This window comes from Prunus dulcis, chromosome 5, assembly GCF_902201215.1.
Source record: "Prunus dulcis chromosome 5, ALMONDv2, whole genome shotgun sequence".
In the NCBI taxonomy this organism is placed as follows: Eukaryota; Viridiplantae; Streptophyta; class Magnoliopsida; order Rosales; family Rosaceae; genus Prunus; species Prunus dulcis.
The window spans coordinates 2,202,325-2,226,459 of NC_047654.1; the positions used below are offsets into that span (position 1 = coordinate 2,202,325).

At 38.4% G+C, this 24,135-nt stretch overlaps 4 protein-coding genes across 6 annotated transcripts; 3 read left to right on the forward strand and 1 right to left on the reverse strand.

Annotated features, from left to right (window-relative positions):
* The first annotated feature begins 1,583 nt into the window (after positions 1-1,583).
* On the forward strand, positions 1,584-5,042 carry LOC117628114 (bifunctional aspartokinase/homoserine dehydrogenase-like). The gene is made up of 10 exons (XM_034360481.1): positions 1,584-1,764; positions 1,902-2,052; positions 2,130-2,207; positions 2,342-2,457; positions 2,680-2,733; positions 3,590-3,677; positions 3,819-3,911; positions 4,090-4,130; positions 4,346-4,399; positions 4,560-5,042. Exons 1-10 carry the CDS (start codon positions 1,666-1,668, stop codon positions 4,761-4,763), a joined length of 978 nt encoding a protein of 325 aa, XP_034216372.1. The 5' UTR covers positions 1,584-1,665; the 3' UTR covers positions 4,764-5,042.
* A 6,759-nt stretch (positions 5,043-11,801) lies between these two features.
* Positions 11,802-16,839, reverse strand: LOC117628245 (ATP-dependent DNA helicase Q-like 2). Of its 3 annotated transcripts, none has more exons than XM_034360652.1 (7): positions 16,607-16,839; positions 15,718-15,935; positions 14,029-14,175; positions 13,729-13,944; positions 12,431-12,535; positions 12,179-12,254; positions 11,802-12,044 (listed from the first exon to the last, which is right to left on the reverse strand). In XM_034360652.1, exons 1-6 carry the CDS (start codon positions 16,671-16,673, stop codon positions 12,207-12,209), a joined length of 801 nt encoding a protein of 266 aa, XP_034216543.1. In that variant the 5' UTR covers positions 16,674-16,839; the 3' UTR covers positions 11,802-12,044; positions 12,179-12,206. The 3 variants fall into 3 exon arrangements, with proteins under 3 accessions (XP_034216543.1, XP_034216542.1, XP_034216540.1); XM_034360651.1 differs by having other exon boundaries at positions 12,159-12,254; XM_034360649.1 differs by lacking the exon at positions 12,179-12,254 and having other exon boundaries at positions 11,804-12,044.
* A 680-nt stretch (positions 16,840-17,519) lies between these two features.
* On the forward strand, positions 17,520-18,044 carry LOC117627537. Its single transcript, XM_034359659.1, has one exon. The coding sequence runs from the start codon at positions 17,520-17,522 to the stop codon at positions 18,042-18,044; it is 525 nt and encodes a 174-aa protein (XP_034215550.1).
* Positions 18,045-19,222: 1,178 nt separating this feature from the next.
* On the forward strand, positions 19,223-21,496 carry LOC117629209 (ubiquinol oxidase 2, mitochondrial-like). The gene is made up of 4 exons (XM_034361722.1): positions 19,223-19,810; positions 20,070-20,198; positions 20,501-20,989; positions 21,081-21,496. The coding sequence occupies exons 1-4, from the start codon at positions 19,400-19,402 to the stop codon at positions 21,138-21,140; spliced, it is 1,089 nt and encodes a 362-aa protein (XP_034217613.1). The 5' UTR covers positions 19,223-19,399; the 3' UTR covers positions 21,141-21,496.
* The last annotated feature ends 2,639 nt before the right edge of the window (positions 21,497-24,135 follow it).

Sequence of the window (24,135 nt, forward strand, 5' to 3'; positions counted from 1 at the left end):
TATTTGTCAGACTACATGTCACAATACGAATGAGTCCATGTGTCATATTTATTGCGATGTCATAGGTTAACATACTTATTAACGGCTATGTAGGCATGAAATTGTAGTGAGACGAAAGTTTGGAAACAAAATTGAAAAAAAATAAAAATTTCTTTAGGACCTTTACTCCGTTGGCAAGTCCAACTTTAAATTCGACATAAAAAAAGGTTCAACTTTATTTTCATTAAAAAAAAAAAAACCTAATTTGATAATGGTTGAACTTTAAATAATAAAATAACTTGAGTTATGCACCGACAAACCCTTGAAATATTTGCTATCCTAAAAAATATTTCTCTAAATAACAAAATTAAACATATAATATTAAATTGTACATACACTCTTGGATATTATATTATTGTAATTTATGAAATCCAGGAATTTTGTGAGGACATAAAAAATAAAAATAAAAATGGAAGTGTCAGTTTAAAAAAAAACACACTTGTGTCCGAAATTTTCGTTCATGCTTTACAAATTTCCTTGAAGGGGTCCAAAATTGAAAGAGTGATGCTAAACGAATCCTAAAATTAACTGAGTACACCCTATAATCTAAATACACCCTAATATTTAAATCAAAATGTAAAATTAACTAAGTACACCCTGTCTAACTATAAAAAATACCCCTTGTACACCCTAATACACTCTATCACACAACACAAAATGCACAAAGAAATTTGAATGCAGATAAAATTTCATTCACTTGATGATGGTTCTTAAGATCCTGGTAATGCTTAACTTTGCATAAAGATCCAAAATTGCACTTCCCACAAAGACATTTGAATGCAAACCTATCTTTGTTGCACATGCATGAAGTTGTTGCTTGCCTATTTTTAGGTCTCCAAGTGCAGTTGATGAATGAACAGTGACAAATGTGAATTTTTTGGGTCTGATATTCGAAACAAGCATTCTTGAAAAGAGATAAATAGCTTCTTCATGATGGTGCTGCTAAGCAAAGCTGCCTATTATTGTTGTTCCGGTTACCACGCTTAGGCATTTTGTCAAATAACTGGCGTGCATGGAAGAATTCATATGAAGTACCAAGTTGAAGGGTATGCGCATGAGCTTTCTGGGTTTCACGATCTAACAAATGTAAATTTTAATTTTCTTTCTACCTAAACCAAAAAACCCAAAATTAATACCTCTTTTGATGACTCCCTCGACATGTCTGAAACATCCACAAAACTTGTTTGCATTAATGAATTAATAAATAACAATGAAACAAATTGTTGGAGTTAATATTAAGGTTTTTGGAAGTTTGATTTTTTGGTTATGTTTGATTATGGTTGAATATGGTGAGTATGTGTACTCATTAAAATTACATTTATTTCATAATTCAATATATCTTTTTTGGTCATTTTATATTAGGAAAAATTAGTAATTTAATAAATAGTTTGGTAGTATGGTGTGTTTAGTTAATTTTAAGGTTCGTTTAACAGCACTCAAATTGATATCTTATTGAAAAAAAAAACGTAACCAAAAAGTTCATTAAAAATGTTAAAAAAACAGAAATTTTGACGGTATAGGACTACCGTTAGAATAACCAAAAACCCAAAGTACAATCAAACCCCAGAAACCCCGAACGGCAGCAGAGTTTGAGAGTTTAGCAAGCAAAATCCAGACAAAGGAACAATGAAAAAGAATATCTCTCTGATTCTGATGGGTGTTGGAGGCGTTGGGCGTCAGCTCCTTCAACACATTGTCTCCTGTCGATCTCTTCACGCTAAACAGGTACATCCATTTCCTCCCACTCATTCTTTGAATTGCTTTTGTTCTTGGGCTTTGGCTATTTCAATTGGTTTTATTTTTTCATAGTTTGTGTGAAGTTGGTGTCTTATTGATTTGGATAATCTTCATTTGGGTCACAGGGAATTCACTTGAGAGTTGTGGGAGTATCTGATAGTAAATCCTTAGTTGTTGCATCGGATGCATTTACTATGGAGTTGGGTGATACATTTTTAATGGAAGTTTGCCGGGTCAAGTCGGATGGTGCTTCTTTGTCCACAATTAGTGGTTATGGTAAGGCTTTCAGATGAATGATAGCATTTTATTTCTTTGGAATTGTGCTTCTTATGCTTATTTTCTGTTTTACAAAGATGAATCCAAGGTATTCACAAATTCAGAATCAACCAAAAAGATTATAGATGTTGCTGCATTCTTGGGCAAATCGACAGGTTAGCGGCATGCATGAGCTTTCACATTTTATTTTATTTTTCAGCAGATTGTTACTAGCACTTTCCTAAAACTGCATGATCATGCCTTTAGCCTCAGTTGTTTGACCTTTTTCTTTATTATTTCCTTTGCAAAGGCTTGGCTCTTGTAGATTGCTCTGCCAGTTCTGAGACTATTCCCGTGCTAACCCAAGCAGTTGATTTGGATTGTTGCATTGTCATGGCAAATAAGAAACCTCTGACTTCGACAATGGTAGTAAACTTTTTCAGGAATTTTAATGTTCTATAGTTTGCAGCAATTACTTACCAGCTTTACCTCAAAAGAAATCTATAGAAAGGTTCATTCTAACTATTGTGTGAGGTAAAAGGACTTCCTTCTGCTGTTTTGTCATTCATTTTACTTGCATACCATTAATTTCTAGTTGCTTGTTTTCCCCACTGCCCCAGTGACGCGTTAAGTATTTCTCACCTACAGGAGGATTATGACAAATTAATTTTATACCCAAGGCGTATTCGCCACGAGTCAACTGTGAGTATGCTTATAGTGTAATGTTTATCAAGATGTGGAAAGTATTGTGTATAAAGATGAAATGCTTATAGTGTAATGTTTATATATGGCTTTTTGTTGTTGAAACTTAATCCCCGAACCTAGTATTTGGTGTTACTCCTGTTTGGAAGAATTTCAACCTCAGAATTTTTGTTTTACTCATGACATAACCATAATTTCTCTCATGGAGATCATTGCACTGAATTGAGTCAATTTTGAATTCTCAGAAAAAGAACAAAATAAAATAATTTTTTTTGTTACTTGAGAGGAATGTGTGTGTGCGCCTCTGTGTGTGTGTTTAATTAACATGAGGAAAACTCAAGGTGCTTAGATCGCTGTAGCCCAAAAGAACACCAGATTACACAAATTAGCGCTAGAATCAGACTACAGTTACAAAACTGAAAAGGAGTTTATAAGGAGTGGGATGTTGTACTTGCAAACTATCTTAAGCCCCATATTTTTTTCCTCTCTCATAATTTTTATTTTCATTCTTGTTATCATCCTCAATAATTGCTGCATATGTCCAGGATTATAGATATATATGTAATTCATATGCCATGCTCAAGTGGAATAGAATTCTAAATAATTGGTATTATAGTGTTGTTGGTTGAATCTACTGTTACTTGCTTTCAATCATATGAATCTACTGTTACTTGGTTTAATTACCGTATCCAAGACGTATCGTATCTTAGTTTTTGGAGATTTGCCGTATCTCCGTGTCGTATCGTATCGTATCGCCGTATCCGTATCCGTGTCCATGCTTCTTAGGTGCTAGCCCATTACATACATTCTTTAAATAGTTTCTGCAATTTCCACTGAATGATTTTTGTTTTGGTAGGTTGGTGCTGGCCTTCCTGTCATAGCATCCTTAAATCGCATACTTTCTTCTGGAGATCCTGTCCACCGCATTATTGGGAGTTTGAGCGGTATCAGAATTTTTAAGGCATCCAATCACTAGTAGTGTTTGTTTATGTTTTCCTGTGGCTTTCTAGCATTTTCACTGCAATCCACCTGCATGTTCCCAAGTTTGGAAGTGATATATATTTCTTCTTATCTATGTGTAATAGGGACATTGGGTTATGTAATGAGCGAGGTTGAAGATGGAAAGCCACTAAGCCAAGTTGTTCAATCTGCTAAAAACCTGGGTTACACTGAACCAGGTTTTGCATAATTTCAGCTTTGATATAAAACACATCTTGATTATTAAGCTTATATTAGTTATTTTATTTTATTTTAATTTTTTCTTCCATCGGTTATAAGTAGCACCAAGAAGTTAGGCCTTGAACTTCATGAGTGTCTGTCAGTGTCGTTACTTTTGACTTTATTTTGTAATTTCAGATCCACGTGATGACCTTAGTGGGATGGATGTCGCAAGAAAGGTCTGGATATGGTTTGCTCTTTTGTGTTTAAATTCGTTAAGCATTTAATTCTATTGTAAACTTAAACAACTAAACTAAAACATAAAAGAAAACTTGAACCATCAGATAGTGTTAAAATATGTTGTTTAGTTAAAATATTTCATCCGAGGAGAGTAATTAATTTAATATTGAAGTTCATGCAATACCTCATATATTTCTAATATAATTTTAAACAGGCTTTGATACTTGCAAGGCTTCTTGGTCGGCGGATTAATTTGGATGACATTAAGGTTGGTACTATATGCCATTTATCAAATGTTTAAATTTGTAGATATATATGATTTATCACAGTCGTTGATACATACATATTGACCATATACTTGCTTAACTACAACCTTTGTAAGATTAAATTTTTTTAATTTTTAATTTTATGGCTATTTTGTTGTTTAGATTGAGAGTTTGTATCCTGAAGAAATGGCACCTAGTGTAATGTCTATTGAAGACTTTCTGGGAACTGGGATATTATCGCTCGATAAAGATATCCAAGAGAGAGTCTCTAAGGCTTCTTTGAATGGGAATGTGCTACGTTATGTCTGTGTGATTGACGCCTCAAGGTACTCTTTCTATATTTCTGTTCAAAATTCGATATGCTAAACCAAGCACCTCTCAAGCATGTATGCATGTGTTTGCATTATGTTTTTATGTTGTTTGTCAGTGTGCATGTATTCATATGTGCAAATTCAATTCTTACGTGTGATATAAGTATTCAGTTTTCCATAAATCTAGGATCTGAAATCAAGGTATTCTTCTTAACTGAATGTTTTCATCATTGAAAGTCTGATGTTTCTGTTTAAGTTTATTATGCACAAGGATTCACTTAATGGTTAGTTTGGATAAAATAGGAATATGTAAGTGAAGGTTGAAGCGATAGATTGGATTTGCTAATTGAGCATATATTTTGTATTTCTTTAGATCACATAGAAATATAAATTTATATGGTAACGGGCTAGTAAAATCTACTTGATAAATCTATCAACTAATTCACTACCAGTCTACCTCCAATGGCTGAATAAAGTTATACTTGTCTTTCCAAGTCGATTGCAGTCTTGTTCTGTTATCTTTTTCCCTTTGTATTTTTTTTTTTTTTGAATAGAAACATTTTTATTCAAATTGTAAGGATCAAAACAAGACATTTAGACTGTAGATAAACGAAAACACTAGCCGATGAAAAAGACACAAGGCCACTCAACACCTAACTAGCCAACCAAACATAAAACAGCCCCTTAAGATACTACAGCTAGCAGATTGCGCATAATTGAAGGATAGGGTACATCCTTAAAGGCAGGGGAAGTTGATGCCCAAAGGGCAGCCCAAAACTTCACTCTATCCCATAACTCTGCCACTCCCACTCCCTTATAATCCTCAAAAATTCTCCTGTTACGTTCCAGCCATAGGTTCCAAACCACTGCCTGCATCAGACTACCCCAGAGAACTTTTGCCTTCTTTCCCCTTCCCAAAGCATCAATTCTGATGGAAAAAAGTTCAAAGCAGCCTTCTGGTATTACCCACACCGTATTAACTTCTTGCAATAATGTTTCCCACAACTTTAGGGAGAAAGGGCAATGAAGAAGGAGATGGTTCACGCTGTCCCCTGCCATATTACATAGAGCACACCAGTGAGGGCTCATGCACAAATAGGGACAACGTCTCTGTAAAGTATCCCCAGTATTTAGTTTTCCCAACACCGCTTGCCACACAAAGATCTTAACTTTCAGAGGAGTCTTGGCCTTCCAAATTTGAGTGTACGGGGGAAAGATCTCCCCCTCACCACAATTCTGAATATGAGAACAGAAAGAATGACAGGTGAATAGACCAGAGGGGTCAAACTTCCATATTCTCTTATCCAATCTGGAGGTGAACAACCTCACACCCTCCAATAGATCCAACAATCTAGTCACCTCAGTTATCTCCAATTCATTGAGATTCCTTCTGAACCCAAAATCCCAGCTGAGAAGGAGCCCATCCGAGCTCGCAAAAGAAGAAATATTGTGGTTTTGCTTCCTGGACAGATTGAAGAGTCTTGGGAACACCTCTTTCAAAACACCACCCCTGCCCCAGTCATCTTCCTAGAATCTGACCCTAACTCCACAACCTACCACAAAAACACAGCCTTGAAGAAACAAATTATAGCCGCTAGAAATGTCCCTCCAGGGGCAGCGGCAAGATCCCCGAGTCGCAGGTTTAGCATCCCACCCATTTGTATCCATTCCATAAATACTTCTGATCACTTTATGCCAAAGAGCATGAGGTTCATTAGGAAACCGCCAAAGCCATTTTGCCCGCAAAGCCACACTTCTAGCCCTCAACGAACCCACCCCTAACCCACCACAGAATTTTGCCTTGCCCACCACCTCCCAACTCACAGCGTGGTTACTTTTCCCATCCAAGCCTTCCCACAAGAAATCTCTCATAAGCTTCTCTATTCTATTGGCTACTCCAATAGGAATCCTGAAAAGGGACATGTAGTAGATAGGAATACTACACAACACAGCCTGAATCATTGTGAGTCTTCCCCCTTTGGATAGGCAAGCACGCTTCCATTTTTGTAATCTATTCTCCACTTTTTCCACAACGGGATCCCAAAACTTGATCGCCCTGGGGTTCCCACCTAAGGGAAGACCCAAATACAACATAGGCCAGACCCCCACATCGCATCCCCATGCCCCAGCCATCTCATTCACCATCCCGTCATCAAGATTAATTCCAACTAGGGAACATTTTGATTTGTTGATTGTCATACCCGACACAAAACAGAACAGTTCCAGAATTTGAAGGAGATTATTCCAGTACTCTTCTTTATCCTCTATGAAAAAAATGGTATCATCAGCGAACTGAAGGTGGGATATCTCTACCATCCCATTCCCAGGGGAAAGTCCATGAAACTCATCAGCATCTTGAGCTTTCTCCATAATTCTGCTTAACACATCCATCACCAAAGTGAATAGGAAAGGGGAGAGCGGGTCTCCTTGTCTCAGACCCCTAGAGGCACGAAATTTACCCCTTGGTCTTCCATTAATCATCACAGAAAAGTTAGCCGTCTCAAGGCAGCCACGAATCCAGCTTCTCCACCTGTCCCCAAATCCTTTTCTAATCAAAACCTCATCAACAAATCTCCATTCCACGTGATCGTAGGCTTTCTCTAAGTCAATTTTGAACACCATTCCAGATTTGTTAAGCCTTCGACTTTCCTCCACCACTTCATTGGCAATCAAAGCTGCATCCAAAATTTGCCTACCCTGCACAAAAGCACTCTGATAACTAGATATAGTGCTGCCCAACACTTCCCGCAATCTAGAAGCCAAAACTTTCGACACCATTTTGTACAAACTTGTCACTAGGCTGATAGGCCTAAAATCACTAACTTTAACGGATTCCTTCTTTTTGGGAATGAGGCAAATGAACGTCTCATTCGTGATTGCATTGATTATACCACAGTTGAAGAAGTCCGCCATAACTTTCATAAGATCCTCTTTCACAATATCCCAGCAAGATTGAAAGAGAAGCATGGAAAATCCATCTGGACCTGGCGATTTATCAATCCCACAGTCGAAAACCGCCCTTTTAACCTCCTCCTCTTCAAAGGGTCGATCCAACCATTCAGCCTCCTCAACACTAATTGCATTCCAATTCAGACCTTCCAAGCACCACCCCGCCTCTACATTGCTGCTATATAGATTTTTGAAGAAATTAATTATCTCCAGTTCTATTTCCCCTTCACTGACAACCACACCACCGCCCGCTACTTCCAGCTTCTGGATAAAATTTCTTTTTCTTCTGCCACTTGCTATACGATGAAAAAACTTGGTGTTGCTGTCCCCATCTCTTGCCCACTGGATTTTCCCCCTTTGTCTCCACTTCACCTCTTCTTTGTGAACTAAGTCACTCACCATAAAGTATAAATCTTCCCTTTCTTTTCTCAGAGTGTTATCTAACCCTCCCTGCCCTTCCATCAAATCAAGAGCAGCAATTCTAGCCTCTGCCTCTTTCTTTGCAGAGACCAAATCCCCAAATACTTCCTTATTCCAGACCTTTATTTTCTGTTTTATAGTCCTCAGCCTTCTAGAGAACTTGTAACCCTCCCATCCGTTAATCTGATCTTCCCCCCACCACTGTTTGAATTTCTTCTTAAACTCCGGGTGTTCTATCCACATATTTTCAAAGCGAAAAGGGCCAGGACCCCATTTCAAAATAGAGGTGTCCAACATAATTGGACAGTGATCAGAGGTAACTCTTGCTAACGCCGTATGTTTAACATGGGGGAAGGAATCTTCCCATTCTTCAGAAAAGAGGAATCTGTCCAGTCTTCTGCACACTGCGTTTTCCCTAAAATTAGACCATGTAAAGGAAGCATTCAATAGGTTTGGGTCTCGCAGGTTAGTGTCATCGATAAAATCATTGAAAGTCTTCATACTACTTGTCATCCTACCTCCGTTAGATTTCTCAGATACAAACCTAACCACGTTAAAATCCCCCCCAATACACCACTTGTTACCACACAAACCGAACAACCCCGCTAATTCCTCCCAAAATCTTCTTCTATCCCTAGGATGACAAGGGCCATAAATACCTGATAGCCACCAATCCCCCCCAGAAGCGTCCAAAATTCTTATAGAAACAGAAAATTCCCCAATTTCAAAGTCAGAAATGGAGGTAGTTTGAGAATTCCACATCACCGCAATCCCACCAGACCTACCCCTTGAAGGGGCATACACCCACTCTTTGAATCTAGAACCCCAAATACCAGCTGCAAGTCTTCTATCAAAAACTTCTTTCTTAGTCTCCTGCAAAATAACAATATCTGGATTTATTCTTAACAACTGCTCCTTCACCACCACCCTTTTCCTTTTGCTCCCAAGACCTCGCACATTCCAAGATATGATCTTCATTTATTTAACTTGACCTCCCTCATAAGCAATTTAGACTGCACACTATCCACTTCCGGTTCGACCCTAGTCGAGCACCCTTTCCTTTTCCTGCCAGATTCACCATTTGATCGGCTAGATTTCGAGAGGCACCCAAGTGATAACTGCTTCCTAATGGGAACCATCGTGAGATTCAGTTTGGCCATAATCCGGGAATGTTTCTCCTCCCCAAGCCTCTTTCTTCTGCTGTAACTCACAAATTCAACTTCTTTAGTCTTCTTCCCTACCACCCCATCACCATTGCCCCCCTCAATGTCATCTGAATTCGAATGCCCAACCTCTCCGCCCCTTTCCTTACCTGGCACCTTATCGTCTTCCTCACAATTTTATCCTCCAGCTCGCCGTGACCCTCTAAAACCATCCCATTAGTCAACCCATTCATAATTCTAGCCACAGACCTGTCGTCACTTTCAATTACATCAACTGTCTCCTCCACCTCAGAAGGGAGATCGTCCTCCTCAGTTCCAGCTGAAGCGATTGATCTGCCATCCACAGAATCGCACGATTCGTCCCCCTGTCTATCTTCAGATATAGTTGCAAACTCCCCTCCGTGTCCAGGTCGCACATCATGAGTTGAGGAGGCGCCCCGTCTATTAGATTTAATGCTTCTTCCACTTAACCTACAGAACTTGGATCTAAATCTGGTTTCCTGTTGAGCGGGCCCAGCCCAACTCACATTACCCTGAAAGTTTGGTATTGGGTCGCAATTACCACCAGGCCCAGAGTTAGATACAGTTTTAATTGCAGGATTTGGCTCAGAGATGGCTTCCAAAACAGGCCCAAATTTTGGACCTGAATTAAAGGCCCATGCGCAGGATTTTTTAACACCCAAATTGGTTGACCTTCTGGCGAGATCTGCAGGCAGTTGACAAGACTTCGTAGTTGGCTCCAGCTGTGGGGCCAGCAACCCAGGTAATCTGCCGATCCCACAGATCCCACTTCCGCATTCCAATGTTCTAGCCGCCAATCTATCGCAATCCTTCTCAGTCCCTATGAAATTCCGCTTCTCGATGTGATTGCCCCTTTCCCCCTCCACGTGGGTTGAAAAAAAGTCCCCATGATTGAAAAGACCGCCACCGTCGCTTGATTCCACTGGTTTCCGGCCACCCGCCATTTTAGGCGGAGGGAACCAGGAGTTTGTGGGCCTAATCGCAGGAGATATAGGTCTAATTTTCACAAAATAGGACTCAGATCCTTCATTGAGAATCACAATCTCGGGAAGAAATCCAACTTGATTTTTCCTGGTTTTGATTCTTGCTTCGAACAGATACTTGAAGTTTTCCGTTCTCTGGTCCAATTCAATCAGCCCCCCACATTCATTCCCAATACGTTCAAAGAAATCTTTTCTCCACCAGTGCATAGGAAGACCAGAGACCCCAATCCAGCCTCCATAGCTAACAATTTTAGGGATATTATTTTCCAGACCACGTTCCCAACTATATAAAAGTACGTCTGTTTGTCCCTCCACCGCCAGCTTACCAGTGTTATTAACTCTAAAAGCCTCCTCTTTACTATCACAAACAAAGAAGGCCCTGTTAATCTGGTATGGAAATAGTTCAACCTCTTTATCTAACCAGCTTGTTAGGGCCAACCTGATATCACTCCAGGATTGATGTAGAACTTGCCTCTCACAGGCCACCACCCAACTCCAGTTCGAGTTCCCAACCGTAGTGTTGTTCTCAGTAGCCGTCCTTTCATGCCCATTCTCACTTTCTACCGCCTCCTTGTAAGTTTTACCCACCGATCTACCTTTGCCACTCGAAACGGCACAATCATCTTTGGCCGCTGGGTTGACCATGTTCGAGTTGATCCTCCCCGTCAATATGGTCTCTAAGTTTTCTTTCATTGAGACCCATCCGAAGTTGTTTCGACCCTGAGGAACAACCACAGACCTAACTACTCCATGTACGCATTTCGACAGTCGCATGTGAAGACCCTTTCCATTATTAAGCTTTTCCATCCACACTTGAAAAGAATCTCCCTTGTACTGTCGAAAAAATCTCTGTTCTTTATTTTCCAAAAGGTTCTGCAGCTCTCTGACTAGCCAATTCACACATCTAAGCTCGAGAGAAACATGGAACACACGCGCTCTAACCTTCTCAGTAATCAAGATTGATCCTCCATAGGAGAGGTCGTCAACCTTGATTCTGAATTCCTTTGCTTCAATATTAAAGAACCTGGGCAAGTGTCTAACACTCACCGCACCCCCTCCCACTTTCTCTCTCTCTCTCAGTCCACTCATTTTTTCTCTTCCCTCCCTTATCAGATGCTTATGAAAATCACTTTTTACTGAGAGTTCCAGCGCATTGACTTTGGAAATGAAATTTTTGCAATCGCATTAGGCAAATCCTCAGACAAAACCTAATCAAGAGAAAACAAAAAAAATTTTAATCACGCTGAATGATACTAAAACACATATCTCTAAAATTCATAGACAAAGATGCCCATAGAAAAGCTTTCATCCTCTCCCAAACAAAATCCAGCTCCTCTATCCTATTGTCGAAAATTCTTCTACACCTTCCAACCAAGCACTCCAAATGGACTCCACAATATCAAAGACTAATAGCCTCTTGCTTGCCCTACCCCAAAAATTTCTCGTCATATGAATTGATAGAAATGCCCCAATAGTTGAAGGACTTTATTATCAGAGTTCTAAACACTCAATAGCATCATTGTGCCAGATTGAAAGCCAAAACAACCCCCGTTTTATCATGCTTTCCTTTGCGTCTGACCAGTATTCAACAAATTTTTACCACAATTTTTATTATGAAAGAAACTAATACAATTGGGATGAATGAGATGTCCATCAGAACCAAAATAGCACCCTTAGCACAATGGGAAAACATCAAATCAAAGCCTAAACTGCCGCATCGCTTGCTCCCTCAAAAATCTTTATGTTCCTCTCCATCCACACCACCCAAAAATTTGCTATTACAACAGATTTCCCTAATACCTAAATCCACCAACAAAATAGTTAGTCCATATGTTGATTAAGAGCATAAGGACTAACTGAGTTAATGTTCACAAAAGGTATCTTTGATCATATTCTTATTAAAAAAAAACATACATCTGTGATCATGCACTCACTATGTCACTTCATTCATACTCAGAGTAGTTAGTTATAATCAGCAGTACAACATGCCCACAACTTGCAATATCTAACCTGTTTATAAGGAACAAAGGGTAGTTTAAGTTCTATTAAATTTTGTGGGAATTCTAAATTGGGCCTTTTTGCCTGTCCATGTTCTAAAATAGCAGGAGTAGAAGCAGCTTTTCGGGAACTGCGATAATCCCTCCCCTAAAAAAAATATAAGAATTAAGGATAGATAAATAACTTACAGTCAAAGCAATCACAGGAACATTGGGAAACTGAGTCTTGAGGATACCAAGACTTTTGTAGTCAGGTCGAAAATCATGACCCCACTGGCTGCAGCAATGTGCCTCCTGTAAAATAAGCCTAAAGATTAGACACTAGAGAGATATGCAACCAACTTAGTAAACAATTGTATTAAATAAAAAATAAAAAAACCATGTAGGAGGATGATATCCTGAAAGCTTTGATGGGCAAAATGAACATATGTTACATATGACACACTCAAAATATAACACATTAATACAAACAAACAATTAACAGTAAAAAAGGTGGGAGACATGCCTAATAAAAGTAATTCACATCCTACTCAGCCCATGAAACAGGCACAGTAAACAAATTGGTACAAAACCCCACGATATCAAATACAGAGAACAAGCTGAGCTACTAAGCTACATGAAGTGTGGAAGCACCAATTACAAATCGAAGTTTGTGCCTTTCAGAACAGAATATTTGTGCAAATCACGAAGAAACCATCAGTTAACATCATGAACCTGCCCTCAAAATTAAAATTAACGACCAACATACAAGTGCATAAATATTCAATACAGCATTCTAACATTTGTTCCAAGTATTCAATAGCATACACGTAAAACTTACTAAATAAGCATATGACATGAACTTAGACGATCAAAGTGCAAGATCAAGAGATTTTTTTTTTTTTTTTTTTTTTTCTTGGCCAGAAGAAGAAGCTACTGTGTATCTTTGGTGTTCCCTGTAAGACAAAACTTCGTCCTGGTTTTACTCTAAAACATCTTTCAGTATTGATCCCCATTTTGGAGGTTCTTTGCACTAAGAGACACCACTAGACTTAACAGTACCAGTAAGCTACCAACAATGCTACATTAGCTAGCCAATTATAAGTTTATAATCCATTATGGAGCCTTCATGTCAAAATTTAAACAACTCTGTCCATAATATTATTCATCCACCATCTTCTAGAGTGGAACTCTACCAAGCTGAACATATAGGTAGGGATGATGTAGAAAATTGCTGACTTGTAACTAAAGAATGAACTTCAATTTCTATAATTCTTTTCCATTTGTATCGGAGGATACCCTAATTCTAATACTAATTTTTCAAACATAGTAGCACATCTAATCTACACATGGTCATGCCAATAATTGAAAATGCTGAGGAAGGATAGGTATCCGTAGACCAGATAAAGATTAACACGTATTGACCACAAAAAGGAAGATAAAATCATATACAAATATGCCTAGTTTGACATTAAGGTATAATGAAAAATTGAAGGTGGCATACTCACATCAATAGAAATGAGAGATAGACGACCAGCATGATGGCACTTTTCAAGTTTTGACATAAACCTCTTACTCTTTGATATCTTTTCGGGAGTCACATACAATATTTTCAAATCTCCTTCCCCCTTTTCAAGGGCCTTGTATATTAACTTCTCCTCCTCCTTACTAGTAGTTGATGTCAACATATGAGCTGGAATGCCTAAGGCTGCCAAACCCATCACCTGAAGCAATGGTAATTGTGAATAATCTGATTAAAATATTAAGGAGACAGTTCGAGTAAAGTGAAGAATAGAATTTAAGAGAACCTGGTCCTGAATCAAAGAAAGCAAAGGACTAACAACAAGAGCAACTCCATCACGAAGAATTGCTGGAAGCTGGTAACAGAGGCTTTTGCCGCCACCTGCAGCCATAATCACTAGAACATCTTTTCCACTCATGACAGCATTGATAATCTGACACCAATTAGCCACTATCAGTAAATCTAATAACAGAGATGGGAATGAGAAAAATAAATTGTACTTACAGAAACTAAAGGCAAGCCAATATAATGCTACAACTACTCAAGAGCAATCAGCAATACCATCAAAAGAATCACACCTCGTAAGGGATAAAGACAAACCATTGACAGCTCCAACTACCATATTCATCCACCACTTGAGCCAAAGCCAACATGGTTGACCCCAATGGAACTCTCACTATGGATACTAAAAACCAATACTTGTATTGGAATACAAAATTAAATCATACATCAAACTACAGTTCAGTGAATCAGCAATTGGCTCATACATAAGATTCTTAATTTCCAAGGATTAGGAATCTTTGGGAAATTTTATCATTCGGTTGTACTCTTCGCTTTCAATAAGACAAGTATTCTACAAAGCATCTACGGCAAACCAACTGTTGGTCTGAGTGTAGGGGATTGACTTTTAGAATTACAAAAGTACTGATAGGGTAATTAGTTGTAATTACGTGTAGTTTTTGTACTTGCCTTCTTTTTATTTTTCGAGTAACTGTTTTATCCACCCTTTTGAAGGAGAAGTACATACAGAATTTATCTCAAAATATTCTCTACATGTATCACAGCACCAGAGCCTACAACAAAAATATCTAGGATTTTTACTTCTTACCCACCCGTCAGTCCCTGCCCAAACCCTGGCTTTCGGTATCTTAGTTTTTGCTACCCTATTTCTCTGTGACTTTTCCAGCAAGTAGTATTCTACCCATTGCAATGGTCACATCAACCTATTCTGAGGAGAATACAGCAGCCGACACTGCTGGTTGCCACCATTGCCCCTATTTTTCTTTCTTTTTCCTGCCATTACTACTGTTTCTTCTCTTCCTGCATTTTCCGCAGCTCCCCCAATTTTTTTACCGATTGATTACTACTCTAGTTTTTTCCTACTAAATTTGAGAAGATGAGTGATGATCGAGTTATCAACTCTACTTCTGATTCTTTCTCCTCTAGCCTGTCAATCTTAATGTCTTCAACTGTGACAATGCAAAGCACCAATATGTCCATTCAGATCACAATTAATCTAGATGGTCCAGTTATTCTGTGTTGTCTGAAGTTGTAGAGATATACATCACCAGGAGAGGGAAATTGGTCTACTTAACTGAAAAATTACAGAACCAACTGAAACTGATGAGGGGTTTTACTATAGATTTGTAAAATTATTGTGCACTTATGTTCAATGTTTCACTAAAGCTCAAACATGATGTACTCAGAACATCTTACTTACAAACAGTGCTCATGCTTATTGACCACTTGCACAGGAATTTCCGCCTTAAGTGAATTTTGAAGCACAGTCTCCCCAACTAACCTGACTTAAATCATGAATTTATTCAACATCTTACAAATAAGAAGGTGATATCCTAGGGGAGTGTGTAATAACATCCTTCTTATTTTGAATTTTTTTACTAGAGAGCTTACAATTTAATAATATCAAACAAAGTAGCTGAAAATTTGAAAAAGAAAATCCATAGGCCGAAGTCACCTCTCGCTGATTTGCACGATATGCGGATATGCCAAATATATTGAACCTAGTATCATCAGCTTGAGAATCCCACTCAAATGGCCCAGACCAGTCTTCCACATTAGTTGAAGCGCCATTAACAGGATAACCTGATTCTTTACATGCTTCAAGTATAGCCTTCAATTCAGATTGCCTTTCATATAACCTCTCCTGTTGGTCAAGCAATATCTTGATTTGGTCTGAGAAACGAGACATATGCATAAATCACACTGTACTCTGAATATGAAAGAAAAAAGTGAAAGAGCTTCTGTAACTCATTCATGGGGGATTCTCTCAGAATACTCATATCTTTCTTACTGATTTTAAATCAGAAAATACTATCTCCATTGATTACCAAAACATAAAAGTCAAATGCATTAAAAGCCTAAGATACAAATTAGACTCGACGAAACGAAAGCCAACAGTAAGAAACTTGAAGCATGAGTTGAACCTAATATAACTATAAATAAAGGGCAGCCTGGTGCACGAGGTACCTAGCAAGCAGCAATAAAATGACTGAATTTCACACTCTCCTAGATTCCTCTGGAATTAATCCATCAATATTTTTCAGAAAACAGCGGCTACACTAACAATTATATGAACAAACTTAACATTTTGCACTCAAATGTCCTCCAGCATTATAAAAAAAAGATTGAATTTTACCCAACTTCAAATAATGCCAATATACTTTCCCATTAGTCAACATTCTTCATGAACAATTATTCCACTTAAATACTTTTTTTCTGATTTATCATAATCCTCAGGATTAGGTTTCAAATTAAAGCTAAGAAAATTAATATCACGCCGAAAAAAAAAAAATAAGAGAGAGAGAGAGAGAGAGAGAGAGAGAGAGAGGGCTTAGGATAAGCACCTTGGACGCCTTGAATTTCAACCTCAACGTTTAGCAGCTCTTCTGCTAATATCTCTTCAGTTTCCATTTCAAGTCCTTATGCGAGAGAGAGAGACTGGGAACAGCGAGTGTAATGTACAGTTTCAGCAGGCGAATTGTGGCAATTATAATTTACAAATTATAATGGAGAGTTTCTTCTGGGAAGCAAGGGAGAAGTGAAGTGCTGCTTCAACTATGTTTAGAGCAACTCAAGCAAGCGACTGCAAGCATTTTAATGTTTTTTATTTCCATTTTTCCCAGGGCTTTGTTGTTGGCGCTACCAGCCCAGTGGCTTGTTCCACATGCGCCCAGCCCAACTTACATATCTAGCTAGTTGCACAAGCCCGGCCAACGAAGAAACTATCTTCCAATTTCCAATTGTAATTATTTATTTATTAGTGGACTCGGGTGGTCTTCTCCTTTATATATGAGAATATATAATTAGGGTAAATTCCAATTTGGTATCCTGTGGTCTCACTCGTAAGGCCATCTCTAGCTATAGGACTAAATGCTAAAAATTTAGCCCTTCAAAATATTAATTTTTTAAAGAATAGTACACGGCTAAATTTTCCATCTCCAGCCATGCAGGACTATATTTTAGGGTCCTTCATATTTTATTATTTTGAAAAAAACTATGGTATAACACTATACATTCCACAACTATATATTGTTTAACTTAATTAAACTACTATTTTCTGGGCTATGATTTTCGAGTGACACGTGTCGGTCCAGGAACAACTATCCAGATTTCATATTAGATTTTTGTTGACGTGGCACCTCTTATCTTCATCTTCAAATGTCAATAAATGGAGTGTTTTCGATTCAATATCTCACAACTTCATCTCATTCCTTTGTAATTCCTATATTCTTCTACACTTTTTCAACCAATTCTACAATGGATTCCAACTTGGATTCCGAATGGGAGGAGCGCAGACGCCAAATGATTGAAGAAGATGATGCTCAAATGAGCACAAATACACAACTTGCGGCTACTGCAGCAACATTATGGACTCATGAGCAAATACAACAACAAGCCCCGTGGGGTGGCTTCGTTGTTGGTCACAATAACAAACGTAGGGGACGAGCTCTTGGGCATCAAAAATTGATGATGGACTGCTTCGTCCAAAATCACGTCTACACCCCTGAGGACTTCAGACGTCAATTCCAGATGAGGCGTCATGTCTTCCTTGGTTTGGTAAATGATATCTCAAATGTCAACCCCTACTTCAGACATACAACTGATGCCACAAGTAATCTTAGTTTCTCACCCCACCAAAAGCTTACAAGTGCACTCCAAATGTTGGCACATGCAAGCTCAACAAATCAAATCGATGAATCCATGAGGATGTCTAAGTCAACATCCATTGAGAACCTCAGGGAATTTTGTCGTACAATTGTTCACACATACAAAGATGAGTAACTCCGACAACCACCACATGAGGACCTAAATATGTCTTTCTTCTTCAGCCATTTGTCTTTCTTCCTAAACCCATTAGTACAGTGTTGATCACTTTAATATTACCAATATATACATTTAAAAGCTTCTAACACAATTGCATTTAAAACCCGAAATTTAGAGGTAATTAATATAAGATCTTCCTCTTCTATTATGCTTATAAAATTAGGATTCGGATCCTCTATTTAGATTTTATGTGCGAGCATCTACTTGACTAATATAAAACTGCCACATCAATTATACAATTCAACGGTGAAAAGAACTGTCACACCGCATATGGTAGTAAATCAAAAAATATATATACATGGATACATTTTCGCCAAACAGACAAAAAGCTCATTTTTATTTTTGTCGGTCAAAATAATTAAAGTTTATTTTACTATCATATAGATCATGAGTGAGGGTTTAAAGTATCAATTACCATTTATCATTGGATTAATCCAATAACCTTTATTAAAAATTTAAAATGCTCATATCTTCTCATTTTTATGTCCTTAAGTGAGCGGGAGTGTTCTTACAGTATATTCATATAAATGTGCATATAGATACTCCCTAACATTATTGGTGAGACCTCTCCATCATAAACGACACAGGATGTGATGATGTATTTTTCGTGAGCAATAAGAAGTTGCCGCTAAATAAAAGGAAGGATTTGGTTGCTTGCTTTGTCTCCACGACATCCTACTAGCCAATGCCATTCATCTGTGAATGCGATGAAGCGAATATATGGACAGTATAAAAAGCCAATTTGGCAACTATATATAATTGATACCAAACTCACGTGTCCCCGTTTTTATGTGGATCATCGCCGTTACCTTGAATCCCACGCAACCTCACCGTACTTGCTGCCCAAGAAAATTCTAGAATACCAAAAAGGCCGTAACGTATATTGTAATCCACTTGGAGAGCTTAATTACAAAAAGACTCATCATGTCAACTGTCCTCCTCACACATTGTAATTGTATATAGAAAAAAAGAAGGGTAAAAGTGGAAGGATGTTTTTCTGTTTCTGGGATGGAACGTGTCAAAATCAGAGCCATACGTTCATTGTCACCAAACTCACATGATTTGAGTTTGAGTAGGCGAATTGCAATCTGTCCTTCCCAAACCTTCATTAAATAAATAAGTCGGTATTTAAAAGCCCACGCCGACTCTTTAAACCCCTCCTCATACGCCGACTTCACCTCGTCCTGAAAAACCCTAAACCCTAAAAAAGTCCTGACACAACAGAAAACAATCAAACAAACCAACCCCCTCTCTCTCTCTCTCTCTCTCTCTCTCTCTCTCTCTCTCTCTCTCTCTCTCTCTCTATACCGATCATGAGCATGATGCTGGTGAGTCGAAGACACCTGGCGAAATCCATGGTTGGCGTCGCAGGAGGCACAATACGTCTCTTCTCCAGCGCAACAACTACTGCTTGTAGTGTCACCGGAGCAGCAGCAGCAGCCAAACAGTCTACGAGGATGGGTGTTCCTACGTGGACGAAGAGCGGCGCCGTTTACTGGGTTCAGATGGATTGTGGGGCCCGGAGTGCCGGCACCGTGGCGCTGGGTGGCAAGGCCGACTACGAGGAAGAGAAGAAACAGCATGCAGCAGATCATGGCTCCAAGCCTTCCGTTGATAACGGTTCTGGCAATAAGGATGAGAAAGGGATCGCCAGTTATTGGGGCGTGGGCCCCACCAAGCTTACCAAGGAAGATGGCACCCAATGGAAATGGACTTGCTTTAGAGTATGTACCTTTTTCTTTATTTTTCTCTCAAACTGCAATCGTGTTTTTGTGTCTTTTTTAGGGTTAAAAACTTTTTTCTACTCGAGAAATTTCAATTTGGTCATTAAGAAAATAAATTTAATCGATAAAGTTTAAAATTTGCAGCGATCAAATTAAAATTTTCGTATAAAACTCAATGACTAAAAAAGTTTCTACCCCTGTTTTAAAATTATTTTTAATGTGAATTTTGCTGATGGTTTTGTGAAATATTAATTTGAAGCCATGGGAGACGTACAAAGCCGACGTCTCGATAGATCTGAATAAGCATCACGTGCCAACGACTTTCTTGGACAAAATGGCTTACTGGACCGTCAAGTCTCTCCGATGGCCTACTGACCTATTCTTTCAGGTATATATCACATAATTAATTAAATTTTATTTATTTGACTATATTTATATATTTATATATTTTAATAAAATTTTCATTGTTCAGAATCACTATATTTATATATGGTAAGCCTCACAATCGGCTCATATTTGAATCAATAATCAAACATATTTACTAAAACACTCTTTTCACTTTGGAAAAATCCTATCATTTTTACTTCTTTTTTTTTTTGGAAATTAATAAATGATAATAATAATAATAATAGTTAATGTAATTTCTTGAAAAAAAGAAATTGTTGTAACATGAAACTTGGTGGTGATCAGAGACGGTATGGGTGCCGAGCAATGATGCTAGAAACTGTGGCAGCAGTGCCTGGGATGGTAGGAGGGATGCTGCTGCACTGCAAGTCCTTGAGGCGGTTCGAGCACAGCGGAGGGTGGATCAAAGCCCTCCTGGAAGAAGCAGAGAACGAGCGAATGCACCTCATGACCTTCATGGAAGTAGCCAAGCCCAAGTGGTACGAGCGTGCCTTAGTTGTCACAGTTCAAGGTGTCTTCTTCAATGCTTACTTGTTGGGGTATCTGCTCTCGCCTAAATTCGCTCATCGAATGGTCGGGTACCTTGAGGAAGAAGCAATCCACTCCTACACTGAGTTCCTCAAGGAGTTAGATAAAGGGAACATAGAGAATGTGCCAGCTCCTGCCATTGCTATTGATTATTGGCAGCTCCCACCTAACTCTACGTTGAGAGATGTTGTCACGGTTGTTAGGGCAGATGAGGCACATCATCGAGATGTCAATCACTTTGCATCGGTAGAAAGCTACTATCAATTAATTTACTGCTTATTAAAACTCAATTAGGCCCTATATGTTATTAATTAATTAGTTAATTTCAATTTTGCAGGACATACACTATCATGGCCGCCAACTGAAAGAATCTCCGGCCCCAATTGGTTACCACTAGGGCTGGACAACCTGACCCAACCCGCACCGATTGCCAGAAACCGCCTGACAACAAATGATCATGATACCTTCTATTTAAAGTTTTGGGTCAAGTGATACTATTAGAGATCAGATGGGTAATACTACTGCAGGTGCTAAATAAACCTGCCCTTTGTCTACTATCAACTTCATTGTACACACTATGGAAATCGATTTCTTGGTTTTGATACTTTTTTTTTTTTTCCTTCTAAAAAGTACAGTTTTTACAAAAATTTTCCACTTCTAATCTACCAGGGTTTGATTTGGGTTAGCTATATATACATGGCGACAGCCAAATCCAATTGCTTTGAGCCTTGGACAAGCATGGCACAAGAGAAAGGAGGTTTTTATTTACTTGACAAAATTTTGTATTCGGGTCATATCTTAAAGTTTTGTAGACTATCAATACTTGCACGTAGGAAGGCTACAAAGGCTTTAAGACAGCGTCTTTGACGTACTTCACCACACCATCCTTGCTTTCATAATCTTAATTTATTTTACCTTTATTTACCTATTATCCTTCAAATTTATTTTATATATTATTTATATTATAAAGGGTTTTGTTTTTAATTTTACGAAAAAGGAAAAACTATAATTTTTATAACAGTTTGAAATGCAGAGAATAATGCTCTGTTTCTTGACATTATTGTTGGTGAGTACAGTGCTCTATATAAATACAACTTCAAATGGACCAATTGAATATTTACAACAATGTAAGCATTAGAGGTTGTCCAGCGTGCTTTCTATCTATCTCAGGCAAATATAGATTCGACTTCATGTGATGGCCATTAATAATCTTCATTCATAAAATAATATATACCTAGAAACTATAAGGTAAATGAGATATTATATGCTGCTTCTAATAATACTCTTAACATTACTAATGTGTACTTTTATGTCCTGGGTTTTACTTGGTTTGCTTGCAATTGCTTTATAAATTATACTTGAAGAAACACTATGTTTGTCCTGCTTGAATTGGAACTTTATTTATTTCTTTTTTATAAATATCTGATCCTAATCGTGTTTGGTAGGCTAAACTTTATTTATTTGATGGTTGATGTGGCAATTTGACATTGATACAGTTTTACACTCCACATGATATGTCAAATTAAATTATTATTTTATTACATTTTAGTGCACGTTTACGTATTAGCAATGGAGAAAGTAAGGAATCAGAGAATTTAGGAATCGGGGAAGTACTGAATCGATATGGAAAGAATCATTCCCATTAAGCTGTTTACTAAACATATGGAATTAGTAAAGGAATGAGGTTGATTCTCATTGTTATTGTTTACTAATTTTCATGAATCAAAATCAAAATTAATTTGATTACTAAAATGCCCTGCACATTTTCACCACAACACATATAATTCTCAAATTGGCTAAGGAGAGAAAACTAATCCTGCAACCTAACCAGTAAGGCGGTGTAAACATAAGGAATCAATATGCTAAACAAGATGAACAATAAGAGCCCAGTTCAATGATAATGTTGATAGATAGGGTAGGCAAATAGGAATGGGAAGGAAATCATTTTTGGAAGTTCTTGGCATGAGTGTTTTTTTTCTGCTCTTCAGGGAGAGATACAAAGTGAAGAGCAGAATTGGAGCAACTTGAAAAACAAAGAAATTCTCCTCTGTACAGAAATGATTGATCATCCTGAGTTTGGAGCACGAGATTACTCTCTGTAGAAAAGCGACCAATTGCCCATTCATAGCGATCAATTGCCTGACCCACTTCTGATCCGAGTCTCACACTTACAGGCAATACAGAACAACAAGATGAAGACCCCCCTCTAACTCAACAGTACAAACAGACCAATCTCCTGAGAATATCCTTGAGCTAATTACTCCTACTAGACTTGTGCATTTAGATGATAAAACTATTGGATATCAATTACCTTTCAGGCAAAATCGTGGGAAGCCACCAAACCGTTATTCACCTGATATTGGCAAGACATCCAAGTATCCAATTGCAAATCATGTATCCATTGAGAAGCTATCTGAACCACTCAAGGCTTTTGTGCATCAGTTGTCTGCTATCCATATTCCAACCAAGGTCTCTGAAGAATTGAAAGATCCTAAGTGGGTCCAAGTTATAAAAGAGGAGATGAAAGCTCTTGAGAAAAATCAGACTTGGACATTAGAGACTATATCACGAGGAAAAAAGACTATCGGATATAGATGAGTGTTTACTATAAAACACAATGCAGATGGATCTATCGAGCGATACAAGGGAAGACTTGTGGCAAAAGGGTACAAACAGACACTACTACGATTTACTATTTGCGCGACGAAGAAAATTTCGTCGCGCAAGGAGCACTTTTGCGACGAAAAAAATATTCCGTCGCGCATACAACAGAGAACTAGCGCGACAAATAATGTCGTCGCGGAAAGAGGCTATGCGCGACGTAAATAAATTTCGTCGCGCAAAGGTGGTAAAGTCTATGTTATTGGCGCCAAACTCTTGCGCGACGACAGAGATCGTCGCGCATGACTATATTGCGCGACAACACCATATATTCGTCGCGCAAAGATGGACAGAAAATTGGCTCCTATTATGGCGGTAAAAAAATTTTGCGCGACGAGAGTTTTCGTCTCAAAAGACAACTTAGCGCGACGAAAAAATCAACCGTCGCATAAGAAAACGAGGGAAACTTATTTTTGGCGCCAATATGCAGGTGGGTTTTTGCGCGACGGAAGTGCCGTCGTCGCGTAAAGTTTAATAGCGGTGCGTTCTTGCGCGACGAAATAGTTTTATTTGCGCGACGAAAGTTAAACTTTGCGCGACGCCGGATTTTTTATGCGCGACGGAATTTTGTGCGACGAATAATTTTTTTCGTCGCGCAAAAAAGCAGATGTCGACACGTGATTGCGCGACGGAAATGTTGTTTTGTGCGACGGAAAAGTGGGTTTTTGCGACGGCGTTTCGCGCGACGAATTTTCCTTGTTCGTCGCGCAAAGTCCTTCTTCTTCATATTT

What these genes read in the sequence shown, in the direction of transcription:
- LOC117628114 (XM_034360481.1), top strand. Translation starts at nt 1,666, where the DNA reads ATGAAAAAGAATATCTCTCTGATTCTGATGGGTGTTGGAGGCGTTGGG. An exon ending in GTCCACAATTAGTGGTTATG is followed by an intron (nt 2,053 to 2,129) that starts GTAAGGCTTTCA and finishes TGTTTTACAAAG; the next exon opens with ATGAATCCAAGGTATTCACA. An exon ending in CATTATTGGGAGTTTGAGCG is followed by an intron (nt 3,678 to 3,818) that starts GTATCAGAATTT and finishes TATGTGTAATAG; the next exon opens with GGACATTGGGTTATGTAATG.
- LOC117628245 (XM_034360649.1), bottom strand. Translation starts at nt 16,673, where the DNA reads ATGGAAACTGAAGAGATATTAGCAGAAGAGCTGCTAAACGTTGAGGTT. An exon ending in TGAAATTCAAGGCGTCCAAG is followed by an intron (nt 15,936 to 16,606) that starts GTGCTTATCCTA and finishes CTCGTTTCTCAG; the next exon opens with ACCAAATCAAGATATTGCTT. An exon ending in TTCCTGTGATTGCTTTGACT is followed by an intron (nt 12,045 to 12,430) that starts GTAAGTTATTTA and finishes TGGTGGATTTAG; the next exon opens with GTATTAGGGAAATCTGTTGT.
- LOC117627537 (XM_034359659.1), top strand. Translation starts at nt 17,520, where the DNA reads ATGGATTCCAACTTGGATTCCGAATGGGAGGAGCGCAGACGCCAAATG.
- LOC117629209 (XM_034361722.1), top strand. Translation starts at nt 19,400, where the DNA reads ATGAGCATGATGCTGGTGAGTCGAAGACACCTGGCGAAATCCATGGTT. An exon ending in GGAAATGGACTTGCTTTAGA is followed by an intron (nt 19,811 to 20,069) that starts GTATGTACCTTT and finishes ATTAATTTGAAG; the next exon opens with CCATGGGAGACGTACAAAGC. An exon ending in ATGTCAATCACTTTGCATCG is followed by an intron (nt 20,990 to 21,080) that starts GTAGAAAGCTAC and finishes TCAATTTTGCAG; the next exon opens with GACATACACTATCATGGCCG.